Below are 19,895 nucleotides of genomic sequence, written 5' to 3'. Positions count from 1 at the left end.
TTTTCATTTTAGGATGAGTCTGAAAGCAAGACGTGAGAAACTTTCCATCTCAGAAATTAAATTTAGACTAAAGTTTCTTTGTATCTAGTCGTTGTGTGTCGTTGCAACGTCATTCTCTTCCCTGGAAACCTCGGTTTCTTCACCGACGTCTTCCTACGCGGAACATCGGGGTTACTTTGAGTTAACATGGTAACGCTGCTGTCACTCTGAAACCTCCCTCTGCCTCCAAACAACTAATGTTGTAATCAGGATCAGAGCGCGAACCTCCGCGCACCATCGCCGCCTCCGAGGTCAAGGGGGACGTGGAGCGAAAGACGCGATTTGTCTCCCAGCGAACGCGTTTATCTTACTCGCTTTGACCTCCATTGTCTTTGCGTCTGTGCTTAGCCTTGGACATCATCGTCCACATTCGATTAACCTCTCCTTCACAGATATTATTCCTCTGCAGCTTTTAGTCGTGGCTTCATATCAGCTCAGATGTTATGAGAGAAGGGCAAGAGAGGAGGAAATGAAAAGAGATAAGGCACAAAGGGATCGGCAGCTGAGAGAGAAGAAAGGAAAAATAAGAAAGAAAGAGAGAAAGAAAGAAAGGAAGCTGAGGGTACTTTTGGTTGAGGGTGGAGGCGCGTTGGCAAACAGATCTCCACTTGGCGAAAAACTACGACCAGAAATAGTAACACTCACAGGCTGCAATTAAAACAGCCGTCTCCAGTGCTGCCAGCTGAGCACTTTTAATGGAGGGAAGATGCTCTCCGCAAACGGAGATGTCAGACGGATTGAGCTCTAAGTGCTTGGAAAAATTTTTTGATAAATAAACTCTTACGTCTAAGTGGTAAAGAGCGGGTTCACAGACAGACGTGGTTTAACTGGCTTGAAAGTAAAATGTGGATAAAAACCTACAACGTCTATGTCATCTATTTGTTGTCCTGTGACATTTATGAAGTAAAAAATGAAGAAATCCTCCAGTAAACACCACAGTTTATCAATTTACAAGCTGACAAAAGTGAGGGTTAAATCTAAGGTTCTCCGTTTTTGCAACAACTTTAAAACTATTTCGCCTTAAAGACTTGAAATGTTTGTTGTGTCAGAAATGAGGCAGATACAACAACAAGGTCTCAAGTTGAACGGCCTGACCTGAATGGTTTCAAAGCATGCAGGATGTAGATGCTTTAAGGGCACTCAGATCAATCTTTTCTTCTTTTCTTTTTTTTTACCTGGGCTCGCACTCACAGCTCAGGTTTCCATCTGGATTAAGAAACACTTTATGAGCCAAAGCACATTTAAAAGCAACTTCCTGTTCCTTCTGTGTGTCTGGAGCAAAGCTGGCGTGGTGAAGCAGCTGGAAAACTGAACAGGCCAGCATGCCACCAACTAGACATGTTATTTTTTGTTTAAATTGTTGAAGTTGTTATTAGTAGCGACATTGTTATGAACTAATTTGTGAAACTAGTTGTCAACTTATAAGTTGTGCTTATTAATCCTTCTTAAATGCCCCGATGTGACCATAACATCATGGGAAAACAAAAGTGCCATAAATTTTGTGCATTTTTAATTAATGTTTGCATAAAAATGTTACCTTAGCAGCAAGTTTTACTTCCACTGGTTAAAATAACTTTCATGTATTGCTTTTAGTTGCCATTTCCAATTCGCCAGCATCAGACTTAAGTTTGCCTCACTCTCCCCTTTCAGCTGCAAGATGATTGAGGGGATTTTTCTGCACCTTTTTCACCTGATAACATTCGAATCAGATCAATACTTGGACTTTTCATTCCGCAGTTTTCCGACTGAAAACTGCAGAATGAAAAATCTGCGGAATGAAAAATCCACCAAGAACCAGCGGGTTCTTGGTGGATTCTGTAACGTCACTGATAAATATACTCAGATAACACAGTCCAGATTATTCCGAGTTGAGATTTTGTAGAGGAACTACGACAACAGATGGAGGCAGCATCGGAGAAACAAACGGGAGGAAATGTGCCGATGTTCTGTAAGGCATCAGCATATATATATCAGCTTCGAGTGCAGCTCCATTGTAGCTCCATAGACGACGTGAAGGGTGAAATGAAAACTAAAGATGGGATCAGATCCAGTAATGGTTTTGGACCTGATGTTGCGTGATTCATGGATGAAAAACCTTGCTGACACGGATCCAGACTCCACGCTCCTGTTCTGCTGCAGGTGGTTTAATTGTAATCTGGAAGTTCCTTCAGCAAATGTTGCATGCTAGCATGGTAACATGTACATAATGACCTCATAAACTGCACATCGATCTCTTTTGTCAATGGAGAAACAAGGAAATACTTTAGACGGGATACTTGGACAGGAAGCATCCGTGATTGGAATGGCGGATGTTGACGGAGACTCAGATGAGGAGGCAATTATCGTATTAGAGGGAGAGGCAAAATCAGAGTGAAGCTGGTTTATGAGGACATTCAGAGGGAAGAAGTGTTTTGAAATAACCATTGAACATGGCTTGTCTGTGACTTTTCAAATGTCTGATGTGTCAGAGGTGAAAAGAAGAGTCTGTGATTTCAGTGACAAAGTGAGTGAGTGTTATTGTGAAATTTAGTGGCTAAATACATCAAACTGTTTCTAGAGATCTGACTGAATAACGGCGTCGTTGTTGGATTTGATCCGTTCACAGATCCAGACATGGTGATCCTGATCGGCTGCAGTTTACCTTTTGGTTGGTTTTACTCTAGAGGTTTTACAGACAAAAGAAGACGGTTATTTAAAGTTTAAACGTGAAATTAGAGCTTATTTTGTGAATGTCTCTGTATGGTCGGGTCAAACTCATTGTCGCAGCTGTACAGCATGTCAAAAATCTCATAACTTTGTTCTCAAACTCAGGTTGTCCAACCCTTCTCGTCCCGACCGCCCTGCCCAACCTTTTCAGAAACATCTGCGTAATTGGTCAGAATTTCATGGATGTTTTTTATGCATAAAAACATCCAGAAGCTTTTTTTTTTTTCAACCAGAAAGCAGGATGAATAGTTTTGAGGATTGGAGGAAAGCAATCTGTTTCCTGCAAAGATTTGGTGAAGGTACAGCAATAATATCTCTCTAGTCAACACTTGTTGCTTCACAAAGGAACGGCCCAGTGATGGGCGCATGATGGGGAGCCAGTCCATCACAGGGACAGAATGACACTCAGACATAAGGACAATTTGTAGAGACCAATTACCAACATGGACCTTTTTTATTAAACTGTAGGAAGATGCAAAGGAATGCTGGGAGATATGAAGAAAAATCCCTGGATGATGTTTGAATCCTGGACCGTCTTGCTGCTAGGCAACAGCAAAACAAAACAAAAAGTCCTATTTTACTAAGTTGTTCAGCATTAACTTGCTCAATCCTATATATGTTGGATATGAAAGACAATAAATGATGCTGCTACTGAGAGTAGCTGGATGTAGTGACTTCAAGTCAGCAACTGTTTCTAAAACCATCCTTATTTTTCTCCTCCACTTTGCTCCCTGTAGCTTGGCAGCTAATTAGAAAAAAACACAAAAAAATAATTATTCTGACTTTGTAATTATAATGTTTTAACATCTCCTGTAGCCAACAAATAGCCTCTTGACACAATTTATAGTCTTACTATAAACTAGAAGAAAATATCTTACTAAAGATAAGTTTGAACATCTTAGGGTTATGTAGTTTTATTAAACTTTTTTCATTGATTTCAGCTGCAATATGTAGAGAGAACAAATAAATGTTCAGATGCTGCACTGAAAACTGAATCTGATGTTAGAGAGTAAAATTATGATTAGTATCAGAAATCCATAGCAGACCTTTTTTAATAATCAGATTAAAGACTTTCAGTTCTTAAAAATGCCCTTCTCGGTTTCCTCCAGCCTCGTTCTCCCCTGGGTGTAAACGCCACCGACGCTGCGGCAGGAAGAACAATCATCCCCAAACCTTTGACCCCGTGTTATTTAAATCTATAAACCAGAGCTCCGTAAAACAAAATAATGAGATGCAGCACCGCTCAAAGCCAACAAACAACACAAATACCACAATCATCCAAACTTATTTTGCATCGTCTTTGTTCAGCGTCCAAGGAAACGCTGAACAAAGCGTTTGTTCAGCAATCATCAGATTGCTTCACAGCAATCTGATGATTACCTGCTCCATCATTGCTGCTGAAGCCACTCCTACTGTACAGAACTGCTGAGCGAATTTCAGAGATGCTGACAATCACCCACAGAAAAAAAAAAAAAAAAAAAAAAAAACAGGACCCCACTCACACATCATAAATTGAAAATCCCTGGAGGGAATTTGCTTTGCTTCATTTAAAGGGGAGGCGGATAAACTGATATGGAATAATGTGTAAGGCAGGAGAGAAGATAATATTACACAGAGGCTGCAAAAGCTCTGTGCTTATTGAGAGGCGCCTGAAAGGAGCCCAGCATTAACAGCACAAAGCTGCGGTGAACTGGGGGAACTGGGACAGAACTTGATTGAGTTTAAGGGTTCCATATCAGTCGGTATTGATAACTATTGATTAGTTTTTTGTTTTAAATACTGAAATACTGACAAATTATTTACACGACCGCTCCTGTCTGAAGCTGTGCTACTCATTTCCTCCTTGAGCAGCGAGTACACGAGCTAGATTGACAGCGCCAAGACCCTCCTCCAGGCTCTGATTGGCTGTTGAAGTGGTACAATTCTTCAGAGAGTAAAGCAGCTCAGAGAGGAGGTTGATTTTTTCACAGATTATCTGTCAACATAGCGACAGTTTTAACAAATATGTAAAAGAAAAAAAAACTAATATTTTTAATAAAAGTTACGTACTGCAGCTACAAATGTTGTCTCTCTAAATGGCTGGAGATGATCACCAGCCTCTCCGTGATCCTACAAGGATAAGTGGTGATATATGTATGTATGTATGTGTATATATATATATATATATATATATATATATATATATATGAATAGTGGAGCAAACTCTGCTTTCACGCTTTCATAAAGGGGGATATTAAAGTTTACGATGACAAAACAGCAACACAATAACCAAGATGAGCAGGTTAGAAACATGATTTGTGTTTCTGCAAAATCTGTTAAACATTTTCAGCGTGCCAGAGGAGCGCATCCTGCAGGACGGTTTGTTTTCACATTAAAATGTCAGCGTGCAAATGGGTCTGATGACGCGTTCCTCTGCAGACGACGTGTCAGAAGAGGAAAGACTAACAGCTTGTGCAGGAAAAAAAAAAAAAAGCTCTTTGCTCTTTAGCACTTATGCTACATCCCTGCATTTCAGTCATGAGGTTCATTATTTAGGCTGGAGAAAAGAAAACACAATGATGGAGTGGCCCTGCTACTTCCACCGATTTAGATAAAAACGTTGCATTTCAGGGTAAAGCACTACTACTTCTATCATAAACTAGTGGTGATGTTTAGTATTAGTTTTTGCCTCTTTCCCCCCTTTATTCCCCCCATTTTAAGAGCATAAGCAAAGCCACTGCGTCTTGTCATAAACACATTCATCACACCTTTGCTCCCAGAAGTGAATATTGTCAGACAAATAAATGGAAAGCACTGAAAATGACCTTCAACGGCAGTGCCATCACTGCTGTGAAATATATTGATTAAATTACACTCTTTATGTTTGTGTCGCCCAAACAAAATCCATTAATCAGTCCAAGGTGTTTAGGTATGAATTGTACCCCCCTGAAACAAAGGGAGCTCCAGATAAAGGAGGTGCTATCCGAGCGGCCTCCGTCAGACGCAGAAAGACAGAAGAAGGATTAACGAGTGACACGATCTGTTGTCTGGTTTGTATCTGCTGCTTTCAGCCAGACAAACGCAAACACAGAGCTTTAAATTCAGTCACAGAGACACGCCGAAGAAAAATGAAGCGCCGTCGCCCGGTTGGCTTCCCGGCTCTCTGCGCCGCCTGTCAGTCACGTTAGGGATGGTTAAAGGGCCAATCTCCAGAAAGCAGATCGATGCCTTTTCAGGTGGAGAGAAGGTGGGGAATCAGTGGGAGAAAAGGGGCTTGGCGGCGCTGCTAGTAGGAGTAAAAATCCCCCCCACCCCCCCAGGATACCCGGAGTCTCTAGATCAATGCCCAGGCCTAAATGGGCGAGGAAGAAAAACGGTGAAGACAAGAGAGACGAGGACAGATGGACTGAAGTATCCTGCACCGATTGAACAAAGGCAAAGTGGAAAGTACCTTAAATGAGCAAAGTGCAGAGAGAAAATGAGGCCTGGAGCAAAGGGTGGGAACACTGGCCGTAAAAATAATTGGAGAGCGGAAACAAAAAAAACAAAACAAAAAAAACTCTACAAACAAGAGTGTCAGACTCTTCTGGAGGAGCTTCCATTCCTGGACAGCACAGAGGCGGCTGACAGGCGGACCAAACATCTTCAATTACAGTCCTCAGTTTAAGCTCGGGATTCTGCTTTTTCAGACGAATCGTTCTTTTCTTTTCTCATGGAGTCCTTTTTCTGCCTTCAGCTTTTTGCTTACATTTCATACATACGACAAAGAACAATGATATCAGCCAAGTTTAATAAACAAGAGCTATGTTGATCAAAAGCCTAAAAGATTTCCGTTAGAATAAAACTTTGAAACGACTCTACTTTTCATGCTCGTTTCACAACAGAGATGCAGCTTGGATCTGCTCTCAGAAACGTCCACGTCTGTCAGACGGCAGATCACATGATGTGAAGAATGGGCCCAGGCGTGTCCACCTCCAGTCCTAGAGAGCTGCCGTCTTGCAACATTTAGGCTACGTTCACACAGCAGGTCCAACTTTGTTGCTGAATAAAATTTTTCCATGGTCGTTCATACGACTTAATAACCCCGACTGCAGTGAGATGTCTGTGTGAACGGTTTGCGTCCCCAAAGCGACCCACATGCGCAGAAGAAGAACGTCGACGTCACACAGCAGCGCTCCGTTTATGGAGGCGTTCGTGGATCGATTTTAAAGTTTGTTTAGCAACAGGAGCCGACAGTATCATCGCAAGAAAGGACAACTAATTATTTAGCATTATTGACTGCCGCGTCTTCTGCAGAGAAATCTAGTCAGAACCAGGAGTGGTCTGATTGTGACCGGATGCGTTTCACTGACACAGACTTCTTCATAAGTTCAGAATCATAATTTTCACCTGGATTTACTACATCTTTGCTTCTTCTGGTGCAGAAACATGACGCATGTCTCACATCAATGACATGCAAGCAGGAAACAATGTGGCCATTCAGACTCCAGACGCTTTGGAAACAATCAGAGAAATATCCGACTTAGTTCCACATGTGTAAGTGGTGCAAATCAAATTTTTGGGAGGAGTGGAAAGACTGCGGCAAAAAAAGTCGGATCTTTGTCGCATTTGAGCAAAAGAAAAAAAAAGAGTATTTGGGTCGCATTTGCCTTCTGAACGTACAGCTTCAACAAATCAGATTGAAATGGTTGAATTCCCTCATTAGCTTCATTCAGTCGTTCTGCAGAAGTCTGGAAACGAGTCATTCATTTAAATCCCGAGTCGAGCAGGTGAGCGCTCAGCCAACTGGAGGCAAATACATCTAAATAAAACTCTGTGGGATTTTTTAAATTTCTGTTCTCCAAGTTTATGACTAAAACAACAAAGCCTGAGAGTCAGACAATAAATAAGCGTAAGAGTTCATGTTTATTGATTGGTGTCTGAGTCACAGCAGTCTGGTAATAAAGAGCCATGAGGACGTGGAGAATAAATGGTGCCTTGCTTTCTGCACCGTGTTGCTCTAACGACCAAGATACTTAAATCCCAATGAAGCATTTATCAGGACTGTGAGGGTTCTGGCATTGGGAACTTTTGCCCCCGGAGCAAATCACGACAAACTGAAGCAGAAAAGACGAGCGGCCTTACTCTCATCGGGGTTCGGTGAGGCCAGGATGGCGCTGTGCTTCCTCTTCACCTCTTCCACTTTCTCTGCCAGAGTCTCGATGAAACCCCGGATCTCCTCTACCTGACAGCAGAGAGACAGAGAAGCAGTTTAGGCTTTACATTGAGACGGGAAGCCGGAGTGGTCGGTCCGATGCATACTGACAGACACTGTGGACGTGGATTCTCAAACCAGAGTGACTCTGGTTTATAAACACAGGGGAAAAGGTGTAACTTTACAATGTGATTGAAAATGTTCTCAGCAATCCTGGTAAAACTTTTCACACAGAAGACAACAATGATACAAAAAAAATTATAATTTCCAGTCAGAAGTTTGCATACACTTGTCATGACCTTCCTAAAAGCTCAATGTTGAAATTTTTGTTTTTAATTTAAAATCCAGTTGGGATGGATATTCAGGATCTCTGTCCTGTTGGAGCACCCAGTGCTGTAAAAATATAAACTATCATTGATTGTTGATACCAAAGGCAGCAAAACAGACCCTCAGCATGATGCCACCACCACCATGCATGAACGATACTGTGTTTATTGTGGCAAGTGTAGCTCAGTCCTCATCTTCTCACACCGTAAACTTTCTTCCCGCAGGACCTCAGGAGAGCAGTGGCAAAATGTATCTTTAGAGAAGCGGCTTTTTATTGATTTACCGGCACTTTTTCTGCCTTTTTTCAGCTGATGAGCTCAGCTGAAAAAAGTGATTCCTCAACACTGTAAGAAAGTTAATAATACTCATAATAATCTTTACTGTTATTATAGAAACCATGTAATGAAATTACAGTAATAAAATTGGGTGATAAATGGCACTAGGTGGCATTTAATGCCCTTATGGCTGCTGGGCATAAAACTGTCAGTCTGAATGTTTGGGTCAGATAAGTGATGGACACAATTTACTGCCCAGCAATGATCTCAGAAGCATATAGAAAAAACTGCAGAACGTGAAAAGAAGTATTATTTAGTCCATAAATATGAAAAAAAAAACTTCAACAATATCAAAATGACAGAAGGACACCAGGCCAGTAACTCAACTCAGTGGCATTTTGGCGTTTAAAATTTAAAATCCACATATAACATATTCCCCTATTTGAAGGAACATTAGAAATACTCTTTGCATTGATCTTACACAAAAGCTAAAATACACACAATCCTTACTATGCACTGCTTCAAATAATTTTTACTTTGAACTCTGCGTCGTCTGCAGATCCAGGTCTGACATTTTACCCGGTCGCCTCCCACCTGCTGCCTCGTCACCAGCTGCGCTGCTCTGGGCCACCGCTTGCAGCTGGAGGAGCAGCGGGTCACATCTGCCGGCGACTTCATAAATCTGAACTTTCATCTCAGACTGTCGAGCTCCTCATCGCTGCCTCCTCCTTTACACCTGCTCCAAATTTATTTGTCTCCACGATGCAGTTGTCGTTTCTCCCTGAAAACCGTCGCCTGTCTCCTTCGCTTTCGCTCTGCCACATTCCTGAGGCCGACCTCCCCGAGCCGGGGTCGTCCCTCTCAAATCATCTCCGTAACTAACTGCTGATTGAATCTGTTTTTTTTTTTGTTTTTTTTTTTTTTTAATAATAATATTGGCTTTAAAATGCCACAAGAGAGAGAGACTGCACACTGGCAGTTCATAAAACTTGAATGTGCGTAAGGCAGAAATAAATAAAAAAATAATATGGAAACCAATAAAGAGAAAAAGGAAGTAGAAAGTGAAACTGTTTAGAAAAGGTTTGCTAGTGAGTCATGGTGCACCTTCTAGCCCTCAAAAGACTAATTTTATTTACGTGGGAGAAAAAAAAAAATTTCAGAGACTCCTGAGAATCTCATTTAAATGCAATAATGCCTGAGCGCGCGCACACAATGCACACACACACAATGCACACGCACACAATGCACACACACACAATGCACACACACAACGCACACACACACACTGCACACGCACACACAATGCACACAAGCTAGCACTGCTAATACCATATCCAATTTATTAAAGGCAGAGAACATTTGCAAATCCAACCAACCAACCAACCAACCAACCAACCAACCAACCAACCAACCAACCAACCAACCAACCAACCAACCATCTGTCATGATTTGTCGTTCAGTTTGTGCCTCAAATTCATTAATGCGATCATAACAACCCAAAAGAAGCTCCTGCTGTTGGTAAATTACTGACACTCCTGGTAATTTCTACTTCTAAATTACATTGTTAATTTTTGAAAACTGTGCAAGTTATTATTTTATCAATAAAGCTTTTTTTGTTTGTTTTGTTTTCCCAATGCATTAAAAAATAATTTCCCACAAATGTTCTTTTAGCAAACAGAAATAACTTTGGGAAGCTCAACTCAAGTAAAACCTCAGACCGACGGAAACATGTTGTGTCCTTTCAGTCGGTGACAGTTCCCAAAATAATTCAAGTTTTTATTTAGAATTTTTTTACAGCTTTCTTCAGTTTTGGATACATTTTACTAATATTTTTTAAAGACTGACACGACCTGTTAATGTCGTTATGTATCTTCCTTCGAAGGTTTGCTGGGATTTTGCTCCTGATAGAACCGGTGTAACCCAGTCAGTGGTGTCGGCTCACACACTCCCTCTTACCTTTTCAGCTCTTCCAACAAATTTTCATAACAGCTAAGATGAGGATTTTGCGACGGCCACTCCAAAACACTAACTTTGTTTTTTCTTGAATCACTTAACAGCGAATCTGGTGTTATAATTATTGTCCCACTTTGCATTTGTGTAACATTATTTACTGTATATCTTCTTATTTCATGTATGTAAACTTCTGGTTTCAGCATTTTATCATCCTGGCCTAAAACCAGGACATGTGAACATTAAATGTGTCTTTTTAAGCACATTATATGTGCTTAAAAAGAACATATGTGTATGTAAACATCTGGTACAAGTGAATATAGAACTCCAGATAGAGGAATAAGAAATATTTTTTTTCCATTGAGTTTGCCATTTATAGATATGTGTTTCAGTAAAACACAATTTATTTTAGTTATTTTTTGAACATTTATCCCAAATCACCAAGTAAAAATATCACCACATTTTCAAACACAATTTTACAGAAAAGGTAGCAAACAATCAAAGGAACTGTTCTTTAAAACTTAAATAAGTTAAAGAAAACAAGTCAATATCTAAAAAAAAAACAAAAACGAATTTCCATCACCGCTTTCCTGCTTTTTAATCTTTCACATCGTCGCTGGGTTCATCACCTAATCAGTAAATCATTAGCCCAAATGACGCCTTCTTGTATTTAAACCACAATGGCAGGAAATGAATATTATCTGAGTAGAAATGCTGATTTTAAAATGAAAATTACAGCCGTCTCTTTTCCAAAAGCTTCCTATAATAACATCTCTGATTTGATCTAAGCTCCTTTCTTTATGAAAATCTTTTTTTTTTTTCCATCTTGTACAATGAAACAAATTAATGATTTGCCAGCTTGAGGCCACAGTTTCTTGCTTTTACTCTCTTCATCGTTGCATCATCAGAGGAAAGGAGCCTTCAGACAAAGAGAAAGAAGGACCGACACTAATGACGCTGACATTCGCCTTCGTGTGGCAACATGCGCCTCCAAGGCATGTTATTCATCTCAGGTGCTTTGCTGTTTGACACGAATTTATTCAAATCATGCAACCTACGTTAACTCGTATTGCTCATTCTCAACAGACTGTAAAATCCTAAAAAGATTTATTTAATTCAACATCTTTAAATACAGACTGCAAACTATTACAGTTAAAACGTAAGGAATTGTAGATACCATTGTGTTTATAAGTTAATGCTAAAAGTTTTACAGTAATAAAGTAGTAACTTTTATATAAACGTCAAATAAACAAAATCCTGGAACGCATACCAACGATTTCTAATCATATAATTTGTGTAGATGTGAGGATAGATTGGTATTCAGGTACTATTTTGTATATATATAATATATATAAATAAAGCTTGACAAGTGGTGCCAGTAGTAGTGGTGGGATGTAAAATAAAAGACAAACTCAAACTGTCCATTCTGCTTGCTGATATCAGAGAGAGCAAAGCTGCATAAGTCATTCATTCAGGGTTGATTTCTGCAGTAACGTGTTTATAGGATCATTTCAGGATTGTGAGAAACATTGACACTTTTTATTCTGCTGGAGAAATCAAGCTGACAACAGTCACGTCTCCTTGAAAAGATAAAATCCTCATCGAATCTTCCACAAAATCTTCTGAAAGGGATCGAATGCAGCATTATTTTTCCAAGGCAATAAAAAGCAAATTGCATCGATATGTGTGTGTGCTTGTGTGTGCGCGTGTGTGAGCGTGTGTGTGCGTGTGCAGATGTCATGGTGTGGAAAACCAGACCCCACACACCTTTACTTTTACACAAATGGCACAAACACAGGGGAGAAATCAATAACGTCTCTCTGAGGGACAGTTTGTTGTGTGAATGGAGGACAAAGGGCTGCAGCTGTTCCTCCTCTGTCTGCTGTCCCTCCTGATCTGAACCTGAGTTAATACATCCTGTCAGGGTGAGGGACTCGTTACTACCGATTTCACTTTCTTCCCATCTGCTCTTATTACCAATTCTTCATCTTTGGTTCATGTCACTCAGTAAGAGTAAGCCTCTCTCAGTTTACCTGCAGCTCGTCTCAAACTGCTCTCTTCCTGCACCGTCAGCCAAGTTATGATTTTATGCTTCCTCCTCAGAAGCAACTCAATAAAACTATGAACATGTTGGAACTTCTATATCATAATGTGAGGCTGTTTAAGGCTGCAGGCAAAAAGGAGAGAAACAACAAAAGGGAAATCTATTTACGGTATAAGTGAGGATACTTAGAAAGTTAAATCCTTTTTTTTTTTTCCACTTTCTGCATGAAATGAAGCACATCCAGCACAGATATCCTAATGGTCGCCGGTTATTTATGATGTGGTGTTTCTTTCATTTACAGATCATCCCATCATTTTGGTTTTTCGGAACTTCTCATGGGAGACGAGGCAATTAATGTCAGCATCAACAGTCTGGATGGAGCCGCAGCAACAAAGAACGCTCTTCAAAAAAAAAACCGACTCAGACGTTTGCAGCCCAGATATTTTCCCTCTGAATCATTTGAGTTGATCATAAAACATCTGGAACTTTTAAATTCAATCTGTCTGGTTCTGGACTCTGATCCAGTTCAGCGGGAAGCAGGTTTAAAAAGTCATTTATGTAAATTTATGGCTGTTCCTGCATTTTGGGGTTTTGTTTACTGTGTTTTTGTTGCAATAAATGTAACAAAATTACAAAAACAACAACTAATTTTTAAATTGCCTTATAGAGAAAGATTGAAGAGCCGACAAGAGCTTTTCTGCACAGCAGTGGCTTGGGCAACATTTCAGTTTCATATCACTGGACAAGGAGTGTTTCTAATGATTGGCCTATTCTGAAAGTTAAAAAAACAACAACATTTGTTAGAGCTTATGTAAGTGTGTTGCTTCTCAAACTGATCAGAGCATATTTTAATATCTATAATGAAAATCTGGAAGCCCATTTTTAGAAATGATACCAACTTCAGATACCAGAAAATCTACCCAAAAAAAACCTCAAATCAAAGTGCTGTTTTCCACTAATATATCTCCTTTGCATATCTACAGAGGTTTTAATTGATGCACCTTGAATTCCTAGATAATTTATCCTCCTTTGTAATCTGTTTGTTGTCCCGTTTTCCTTTGAAAGCTCGAACATCAAAGCCCTGCTGGTTGGGTCTCTTTCATAAATCACAAATGGCGTTCGACCTCAGCTGACCCTCTTCTGCCGCAGCATTTGCAATGACCATTTTAGCACATCAAAGATAAATCAACCGTGTCCATAAACTGACATCCATTTCTGAAACTGAAAGGACCTGACGGATGAAATATCGAAATAACAAAAATTGTCCATGAAAGAACAACGAGCCAAACGTCTTAGTAAATCGCAACAATCCCCTTTTTTACATCTGTGTCTCTGTGGGAGATCAGGCCCATTAAGGAGGCATTACAGAGCCCACTCCACTCCACTCCGACTGAAAGATGTCACAGAGTGAAGTCGGCCTGGCTCTGTGTGACTGATGACTCTCAGCGGGGCACCGTCTCTACAGAGGTACCAGAAATGGGTCCATCCTTCAGAAAACCACGATGGCTTTCAGACTGAGAGACAGAGTTTAAAAAATCCAACCTGACCCCGTCCTGATCCGACCCGACTAAATAACTTATGGGCCAGAGTCCGGAGTAAGTCTAACATTATATTATTTAAGATTTCACTGCTTTTAGACCACGGTGTAAGTAAGTAAGCAGTGTTTACTTACTTACACTCCTGTTTTTAGCTCCATCTTGTCGCTTGTTGTAACCGCAGGGTGAGTCAAGTGAAAATCAATCGGGAAGTGTGACTGATAGGAGCGGAGCCGCCTGCGCGTTGTGGAGTGTGCTGCTGCGCTTGTTACAGTCTGGATAACTTCTGCATCTTTCCTACTGTCTTTATTTCCTCCACAGGTTAAACCATCTACTCCCCCATTTATGATAAGCAGATTAACATAACTTTTTATTGTGCCTTATTGTTTGGTTTGTATTGAATATTGTTTGTATTCTTAAATCCTGAGCTGTTTTGTGAATCCTGGGTCTGGCTTGGGCCATAATTCCAAACTCTATTGTGATATAAGCATTTGTGCAAACAGAACCTACATGTAGAAGCATACATCGCAGCGTCTGGCAAAACAATTACTGCTTGGTAAACGAAGTGATGACCTACACGAGCACAAGCAAACTGAAGTAAATAATGATCCGGCCACACCCAAAACATTAGCCATAGTTATAAATCATTCCTCAGCAGCAGGAGAGAAAACAGCCTGCGTTACATGGATAACAGACCAGAACGAGTGGAACCGATGTCAGAAGAGGGATGATGCCCTGGCAGATGTGGCGTTACAAAGAACCTGGTCATTAATTCATGATGGCAAGTTATGAAAGCAGGACAGAGGGGAAAACGGTGGGAAAGATTAGGAAACAAACCTGTTCAAAGAATTCCTCCATGAAGCCTTTGTCCATCCCCACAGCGACTTCATCCTCTTCTTCTGTCGTCTCCTTGCTCTGCACACAAGATACTGCTGTTATCAAAGAGAGACTAAATAAAACTGAATAAGTAAAAGACTGCAAACACATTTATAAACTGCATTAATGTTGATAAAGTTGAGATCAGACGACTTCTTTTGCATAATTGGAGGTTAAATAAAACGGCATCAACCCTCTCGCTCCTTCTCCACCCATCAGCTGATTAGAGACAAGGAGCACTTTAGTAATTAGAACCACAGATAGAGTGATTAACAACTTATTTAATTATGACCTGGAGGCAAATTGAATGTTTGTGGGGGTTTTTTTTCTTCTTCTTCATTTTTGTACATCTCCATTAACACATAGAACAGAAGAACACATAGAAAGTTGATATTTACACACAATTTTAAAAAAAATGCAGACCTTTTTTCTCTTCTGGTCAGCATTATTGCCCAAAGTCTTGCTACATGTCAGGATAATGAGAGAGGGGTTTTTTATAGAGATTTTTAAATATTTTTATTAGACTCAAAAGTCATTGAGACTTTAGCTAAATTTGGAAGAAACTGGAAATGTCTCAGATGTGCTAATGTTTTATAAAACCTGAGTTACGGCCTCGTCGTGCGCTGACTGCGTCGGTTTAAATTTTGGTTTCAGGGAACCAAGAGGCATTCAGGATCCTTCATGATGATTTTAAAATAATGTAACCATAACCAGACACACAGGAGGAATATTGTGGAGCCACAAGTGGGAGAAAGGAGTGGTGTCTAGTTGGTTGAATTAGCTAAAAGAGACATTTAACAAAAAAAGTCTCTCAACAAAGTCTAACTCCAGAACCTGAATAAAGGAATGGATCGTTAGCAGGAACAATCAGGATTTAATGACATCCTGAAGATGAAACACATCTAAACTATGACCCTCAAAAATTTAAATAAGTGAAAATTGACTCCAAATTATCTGAGAATATCCTAGATGTCACCTGGAAAGCCTGGAATCTCCTGTCTGACAGCGAAAACGTGACCTCATCAGCAGCAGCAGCACACGGTCGACATCAGACAGGTCTTTTTCATGAATCATGTAAATTCAGACAGAAAACATGAAAATAAAAGAGAACATTCTAATTTCCCGTCATGTAGCCGGTGATTCATCATGAAATAAATGCTTATTCCTAATCACATATCAGCCATTATGCTGCATTAGCAGGGATCTCATGTGGCTTCATCTCATTCATTTAGCCCCTGTCAAACTAATTCACAGGCCCATTATGAGATCCATTTGCTTATCAACATTGTAATGGCAGGCTGGCTGCACTTTTCATCTTTTTTTTTCTGCCTGATGTTCCTTCATTTTATTCGGGGATTTTAACAGGAGACAACGTCTGCAATTTCTTTCCAAATCTTCACTTCAGTAAAATAAAAAAAAAAGGGGGGGGAATCAGTGAAATCTTGTTTGTCAAAATTGGCTACAGTGAGAGGATTTTCATGAGAGCTCCAGTCAGAGGAGGGATCCTGTAAGAGCTTCAGATGTAGCTTCAGATGTACTCTCTGGTCTCTTTCAGGCATTAAGTCCAATCAATATTTAAAACACACAGATGTACAGAGACATTATGATCAAACTATTATTATTATTATGAGCTTCATACGCTGGCTGCTCCATTCACCCAGACAAAGGCAGGAAAGTGAATGCATTACATTCACTGGGAGACATAAAGCTTACAGTCAAATGAGGCAGATAAACAAATATCTGATGGGAAGAAGAGTTACCCAGGTCTATGCAACATTAATCTACAGCTTAATGTTTAAAGCACTCAGACTTGTTTGTATGCTTATGGATGTAAATGTCTTCCTACTGAAAATACTGTATGGCATTTTGGTTCTTTTCTAAATATTAGAGCGATTTAAATACTTCTGTCAAATTCAGTTTAATGAATTAAACTAAACATGTTTTTAATGTTGAAAAAATAAGCCACGAGNGTTTGGGTCAGATAAGTGATGGACACAATTTACTGCCCAGCAATGATCTCAGAAGCATATAGAAAAAACTGCAGAACGTGAAAAGAAGTATTATTTAGTCCATAAATATGAAAAAAAAAAACTTCAACAATATCAAAATGACAGAAGGACACCAGGCCAGTAACTCAACTCAGTGGCATTTTGGCGTTTAAAATTTAAAATCCACATATAACAAATTCCCCTATTTGAAGGAACATTAGAAATACTCTTTGCATTGATCTTACACAAAAGCTAAAATACACACAATCCTTACTATGCACTGCTTCAAATAATTTTTACTTTGAACTCTGCGTCGTCTGCAGATCCAGGTCTGACATTTTACCCGGTCGCCTCCCACCTGCTGCCTCGTCACCAGCTGCGCTGCTCTGGGCCACCGCTTGCAGCTGGAGGAGCAGCGGGTCACATCTGCCGGCGACTTCATAAATCTGAACTTTCATCTCAGACTGTCGAGCTCCTCATCGCTGCCTCCTCCTTTACACCTGCTCCAAATTTATTTGTCTCCACGATGCAGTTGTCGTTTCTCCCTGAAAACCGTCGCCTGTCTCCTTCGCTTTCGCTCTGCCACATTCCTGAGGCCGACCTCCCCGAGCCGGGGTCGTCCCTCTCAAATCATCTCCGTAACTAACTGCTGATTGAATCTGTTTTTTTTTTTGTTTTTTTTTTTTTTTAATAATAATATTGGCTTTAAAATGCCACAAGAGAGAGAGACTGCACACTGGCAGTTCATAAAACTTGAATGTGTGTCAGGCAGAAATAAAAAAAAATAATATGGAAACCAATAAAGAGAAAAAGGAAGTAGAAAGTGAAACTGTTTAGAAAAGGTTTGCTAGTGAGTCATGGTGCACCTTCTAGCCCTCAAAAGACTAATTTTATTTACGTGGGAGAAAAAAAAAAATTTCAGAGACTCCTGAGAATCTCATTTAAATGCAATAATGCCTGAGCGCGCGCACACAATGCACACACACACAATGCACACGCACACAATGCACACACACACAATGCACACACACAACGCACACACACACACTGCACACGCACACACAATGCACACAAGCTAGCACTGCTAATACCATATCCAATTTATTAAAGGCAGAGAACATTTGCAAATCCAACCAACCAACCAACCAACCAACCAACCAACCAACCAACCAACCAACCAACCAACCAACCAACCAACCATCTGTCATGATTTGTCGTTCAGTTTGTGCCTCAAATTCATTAATGCGATCATAACAACCCAAAAGAAGCTCCTGCTGTTGGTAAATTACTGACACTCCTGGTAATTTCTACTTCTAAATTACATTGTTAATTTTTGAAAACTGTGCAAGTTATTATTTTATCAATAAAGCTTTTTTTGTTTGTTTTGTTTTCCCAATGCATTAAAAAATAATTTCCCACAAATGTTCTTTTAGCAAACAGAAATAACTTTGGGAAGCTCAACTCAAGTAAAACCTCAGACCGACGGAAACATGTTGTGTCCTTTCAGTCGGTGACAGTTCTCAAAATAATTCAAGTTTTTATTTAGAATTTTTTTACAGCTTTCTTCAGTTTTGGATACATTTTACTAATATTTTTTAAAGACTGACACGACCTGTTAATGTCGTTATGTATCTTCCTTCGAAGGTTTGCTGGGATTTTGCTCCTGATAGAACCGGTGTAACCCAGTCAGTGGTGTCGGCTCACACACTCCCTCTTACCTTTTCAGCTCTTCCAACAAATTTTCATAACAGCTAAGATGAGGATTTTGCGACGGCCACTCCAAAACACTAACTTTGTTTTTTCTTGAATCACTTAACAGCGAATCTGGTGTTATAATTATTGTCCCACTTTGCATTTGTGTAACATTATTTACTGTATATCTTCTTATTTCATGTATGTAAACTTCTGGTTTCAGCATTTTATCATCCTGGCCTAAAACCAGGACATGTGAACATTAAATGTGTCTTTTTAAGCACATTATATGTGCTTAAAAAGAACATATGTGTATGTAAACATCTGGTACAAGTGAATATAGAACTCCAGATAGAGGAATAAGAAATATTTTTTTTCCATTGAGTTTGCCATTTATAGATATGTGTTTCAGTAAAACACAATTTATTTTAGTTATTTTTTGAACATTTATCCCAAATCACCAAGTAAAAATATCACCACATTTTCAAACACAATTTTACAGAAAAGGTAGCAAACAATCAAAGGAACTGTTCTTTAAAACTTAAATAAGTTAAAGAAAACAAGTCAATATCTAAAAAAAAAACAAAAACGAATTTCCATCACCGCTTTCCTGCTTTTTAATCTTTCACATCGTCGCTGGGTTCATCACCTAATCAGTAAATCATTAGCCCAAATGACGCCTTCTTGTATTTAAACCACAATGGCAGGAAATGAATATTATCTGAGTAGAAATGCTGATTTTAAAATGAAAATTACAGCCGTCTCTTTTCCAAAAGCTTCCTATAATAACATCTCTGATTTGATCTAAGCTCCTTTCTTTATGAAAATCTTTTTTTTTTTTCCATCTTGTACAATGAAACAAATTAATGATTTGCCAGCTTGAGGCCACAGTTTCTTGCTTTTACTCTCTTCATCGTTGCATCATCAGAGGAAAGGAGCCTTCAGACAAAGAGAAAGAAGGACCGACACTAATGACGCTGACATTCGCCTTCGTGTGGCAACATGCGCCTCCAAGGCATGTTATTCATCTCAGGTGCTTTGCTGTTTGACACGAATTTATTCAAATCATGCAACCTACGTTAACTCGTATTGCTCATTCTCAACAGACTGTAAAATCCTAAAAAGATTTATTTAATTCAACATCTTTAAATACAGACTGCAAACTATTACAGTTAAAACGTAAGGAATTGTAGATACCATTGTGTTTATAAGTTAATGCTAAAAGTTTTACAGTAATAAAGTAGTAACTTTTATATAAACGTCAAATAAACAAAATCCTGGAACGCATAC

At 39.5% G+C, this 19,895-nt stretch overlaps 1 protein-coding gene across 4 annotated transcripts in view; it reads right to left on the bottom strand.

Moving 5' to 3' along the window:
* Positions 1–15,051, bottom strand: part of stx1a (syntaxin 1A (brain)) — a 38,838-nt gene extending 23,787 nt beyond the window's left edge. For all 4 annotated transcript variants that reach the window (XM_016670236.1, XM_016670237.1, XM_016670235.1 and 1 more), the window contains exons 1-2: positions 14,887–15,051; positions 7,849–7,948 (exon numbers count right to left, since the gene is read on the bottom strand). In XM_016670236.1, the coding sequence (XP_016525722.1) occupies positions 7,849–7,948; positions 14,887–15,036 (250 nt within the window). In that variant the 5' untranslated portion in view covers positions 15,037–15,051. The remainder of the gene's footprint in view (positions 1–7,848; positions 7,949–14,886) is intronic.
* Between the last annotated feature and the right edge of the window lie 4,844 nt (positions 15,052–19,895).

Source organism: Poecilia formosa, unplaced genomic scaffold, assembly GCF_000485575.1.
Source record: "Poecilia formosa unplaced genomic scaffold, Poecilia_formosa-5.1.2 Scaffold31, whole genome shotgun sequence".
Classification (NCBI taxonomy): Eukaryota; Metazoa; Chordata; class Actinopteri; order Cyprinodontiformes; family Poeciliidae; genus Poecilia; species Poecilia formosa.
This window is presented reverse-complemented; position numbering and strand designations above follow the sequence as displayed.